This window comes from Pygoscelis adeliae, unplaced genomic scaffold (genome assembly GCF_000699105.1).
Source record: "Pygoscelis adeliae isolate BGI_AS28 unplaced genomic scaffold, ASM69910v1 Scaffold38, whole genome shotgun sequence".
Lineage (NCBI taxonomy): Eukaryota > Metazoa > Chordata > Aves > Sphenisciformes > Spheniscidae > Pygoscelis > Pygoscelis adeliae.
The window spans coordinates 3863944-3868212 of NW_008825614.1; the positions used below are offsets into that span (position 1 = coordinate 3863944).

Sequence of the window (4269 nt, forward strand, 5' to 3'; positions counted from 1 at the left end):
CTTTCCCTTTGAAAGGATGGAGTGTGTTCAATTTTGATCTGCCCTCAGAAAATTCCACCTGGCTTTGGTGCCTTGTCCTTCAGGGAAAAAACCCCACATCATTCATGGAGGTAGAATAAGAAGTCAAATAGGTGTGGCATTGAGTCCTTGAATGCCCCAATTATGTATACTCTTTCTTAGAAGCAGTTTGAAGGTGTGTGTCATTGTGTCGTGTTCCTCCCCCCCCAGCTTTATATCTGTGTGATTTCTGAAGATACTTTACAGGTTCACATTATTTTTGTTAACGTTTTCCAGCTAGCCCTGATCTTGTTTTGCCTAGAGGATGTAACAGGAAATGTTACAGCAAAAGTGCCTTTTACGCAACAGCTAGATAACTATTTTGCGTTCTCCTGAAGGATAACATGCCGAACTATTGATAGGAGGACTAAGGTTAAGAAGCCAGTTTGGCCTTATTTCAGTCCTCTTTCTGACTAATCCAAGCACACCTCTGTTACTGTGATACCTTCAGTTTTCTGGCAAAAAGCTAATGGTTGAAGTGAGGAAATACAGTTCACGTTCTAGGAAGGTGATTATTAAACAAGCCCTTAAATACCAGCTTGTTTGCTGTTGTTCTTTTAAAATCTGTATTATCAACTGTTACTGTTAAATTCAGCTGTCCCATTCATTTAGGAAAGTTAGATCTGCAATTAAGTAGGCTGGTGGTCTGTTTTAAAATATATAGCATTGTTTTGTCAGTTTTAAACTGTGGTCATACTAATGTTTAAGAGGATAGAGTTCTGTTTAGAGAACAGCTCAAGACCTGCCTATAGACCACACATGATGCACAAATACTGCCAAACACTCTTGTGTCAGTTAATGTGGGAAGCTTTGTTAAGAGAAAGTACGAACTGAAGTTAATGGGTGCTAGTGTAAAATGCCAAACTGCTCACTATCAGGCAAAGTTATCTAAACTAGAGGTACAAGAAAGAGTCACATGTAGATATAGTAGCTGCCATTTCAAGGTGTTTTCAGGCGTGTGTGCATGCGTCTTCTACACTTCTGGTAAAGCGTACATGCAAGCTTCAGGAAGCAATTTAGGTAATTACTGTAAAGAGTTCTTTACTGAACAGATGTCTGAAGTATATCAGTTGTAACCTGGGTGGTCCAGAAATGTCTTCCACAAGGAGACTATGAAGCTCATGGCCATTACATGTATTTGTTCATCTGAAGTATACTAACAATCATATCATTAATGTAATCCGTAGTTTCAATCTGAAACTGAACATAGGCCTCCAGACTACTTATCTGGACTTGAAATGGAAGCAAGTTTGGAACAGATGAGAAATTTGTGTAAATTCTGATGAGTTAGAAGTTCTCTTACATAGCTACAGATCCTATCTCTGTCCAAGTCAGTAGTGAAAGTGAGTTGTAGTTATAATGGCCTAAGGGTTGTAATGAAAGATTCAAAAGGAATTTCATATTTGCACTAGAGTTGAATACGTGTAGCGTAATGTAATTTAATTAGCAACAGTAGAAATGAGAGTTGTATTTCTGTCCTTTTTTTAACATGGTGTATATAGTTGTACAACAGTCTACTTAATAGATGACCTATTTTATAACTGCAGTGTTATTTTTCTTGGAAAATGACACATGGAGAATCAGGATGCCAATGCATTTACTCCTTTGATTCCCAGTAATTAATTCTATAATACTTGTTTACCAATCTCTTTGGTAAAGAGATATCAAATAACTTTACAAAAAGATTGGGTTTTGAGAGTTCTCTTGTAGATAACTTTGTCTCGGTGTGAGAATATGTTTACGTGTTGGATTTTATAGAATGTTAGTCTTTCACTAATAAGTTTTTTTTTCTTTCAGGCTTCCCACTTCTTTTGGGGATTGTGGGCTCTAATTCAAGCCAAATACTCCACCATTGACTTTGATTTTCTGGGGTAAGTGTGCTTGCTACATGTAATCATAGAATACTTGAGGCTGGAAGGGACCTGTGGGGCCATCTGGTCCAACACCCCAGCTATCAGAAATTGAGATATGAGCAACAGACCTGATCAATGTGATCATACTATAACTCTTAATTTTTAAGAGAAAATAAGACAGTAAAAGCTGTCTGTGCTTTTTGTTGCTGAAAGTTCTCTAAATTAGTATGTGCCCCTGGGCTAAAACACATAGTATAACAAGGCAAGGAGCATACCTAGAGGAGTAAATGTTTTTGGGCATTGAATGTTTTTTGTTGGGAGAGACAAAGACATAAAAGCCAAGTTGGTCAGTGTGGTGTACTATCTGTCAGACGCAAGACTGATGTTTCCAACTGCAAGAGTCAAGCAAGAAACGGGGCTCTTGTACAAAAGAGCTTGTTTACTTCTGATTGCATGGAGTGTTGATCTTGGAAATTCCTAATCTTTTTTTAAAAGAATCTTTGTAATGTCAGTGAATGTTAAGCTCTGTTTCCCGAGATGCTGGCCAATGGTGTTCTGTTTCAGGTAGATGGGTGTCTTTGGCATTTTTAAAAATGGTCTTTCATGGCAACAAGCAGAGGAATTCATCTCTCCATTGGTGACTGGGCGAGGTGATAAAATTAATCATTTTGCTTGGTAAAAGATGCCACTTCAGAATTTTCTGCACTGACTAAGCCAGTTTACTAGGCTTAGTTGTGTCATTTTGTAAATGAGACAAATGTGGATTTCTTCTTGTGACTAATTATTCTCAAGTAGAAGTACTTGCTAATAACCACTAGATGGCACAAAAAACCAAGTTAAAGCACAGGTGGTAGAACCCAAACGTGTCAGTTTTGAATAAATAAAATGCTGTTCTTGCAAAGATCAAGATCAGATTTCTTTGGATTGTAGTTGTCAGTTGTTGGACAGTCTGTTAAGAACTATTAAACACGAGAACAACACCTTTGATAATCCCGGAACAGCATCTGTTTTGCAAACTGTAGCAAGCTGGGAGCGGGGGGTGGTGGTGAGGAAGTACCTTAATATGGCTGCTCTGTTCTTAACTTCTTCCTTTGGCAGCTGCTAAGGGTCAATGTTGGAAAGAGGGTACTGGGGCAAGTGGACTTTTGACTAGTCCTACCTAGCACGCTGTTTTCATGTGAGGAGTTAGCTGCTCTTAACTTCAAATCTCTCTCTCCCTTTGAATAGGTATGCAATTGTTCGGTTTAACCAGTATTTCAAAATGAAGCTGGAGGTCATGACATTAACTCTTCCTGAGTAACGAAGAGGAAGAAGCTTGCCAAGTGGATAGACAACTCCTGAATCTTTTCTGAGAACAGATACTGGAAAAAGCTAAACATTTGTTGAAGTTCTGTAATGCTCACTTGGTGGTTCTTGCTTTATAAATAATGCCTCTAAACAGTCCTTCAATGTTAAATTTCTATGAAGAGCATACGTACTGCTGTTGATATAAAACAGATTAGAAACTTGCTAAATCTATAAAAAGTTGTAGAAATGGCAATTTAATCCTTCTTTGTAATTTAACATATGTTGTATGTGAATTATTTATTACAAGTTTAACATGATTCCATTGCTGCTTTCATCTGTTTTTTGTAAAAGTTGGGTGCAGACAGTGAAGTTGTTCCAAAGGATTTGTTTAACAACTTATTTTATTGAAGTTGCATTAACTTATATTAAAGAAAACACGGTCAGAGAATATTAACCTTTTAGATGTATACAAGCAAAATATGAGCGATAATAGACTCATGAGATCACCAGCGTGCTCTAACTAGGGAAGAAGGTTAAGGTGATCTTTATTTTTCCCCCCTCTCTTTTAAAGAAAAAGGTAGCTTTCCATATGATGGTACTTTTCTTTTGGATAAGAATCAACCAGCTTGCTGAAATAATAATGTTTTGATTTTTCCTTCTTGATGTGTTAAGCTGTAGAAATGTGAAAGTTATGTGGCCATCAGATTCTTTGAGGGTATGTACCATCATAGTGTTAGGTGGACATTGTGCCATCTCTAACTTCTGTGGGAAAGCTGCTTGTTTATTAAGTGTACTTTTAAAGCAGAAGACCACTATTCCAAATCTATATTGCTTTTTGAAACTTGATTCTAAATTTAAACACTATTCTGGTGTCTGCATTTGATACGCTTCAGCAGTATCTAGCGGAATGGACCTATTGAACTGAAGAGTAGTGAACAGAGACCCTGTTGCACTGGGGAGCAAGACGCTTAGGTTAACAGTTCATGTATTGTTGACATCTTTCTGCTTTGTCATCTTCTATCCTTGGATTCTAGTCTTAAATGCTTGGTCCTGTAGTTGCAGATTCTGGTAT

General features: G+C 37.5%; 1 protein-coding gene across 1 annotated transcript in view; it reads left to right on the forward strand.

Moving 5' to 3' along the window:
* ETNK1 (ethanolamine kinase 1) overlaps positions 1 to 3697 on the forward strand; it is a 15865-nt gene extending 12168 nt beyond the window's left edge. Inside the window, exons 6-7 of the mRNA XM_009332831.1 lie at positions 1855 to 1928; positions 3138 to 3697. Of these exons, the coding sequence (XP_009331106.1) occupies positions 1855 to 1928; positions 3138 to 3210 (147 nt within the window). The 3' untranslated portion in view covers positions 3211 to 3697. The remainder of the gene's footprint in view (positions 1 to 1854; positions 1929 to 3137) is intronic.
* Positions 3698 to 4269: the final 572 nt, after the last annotated feature.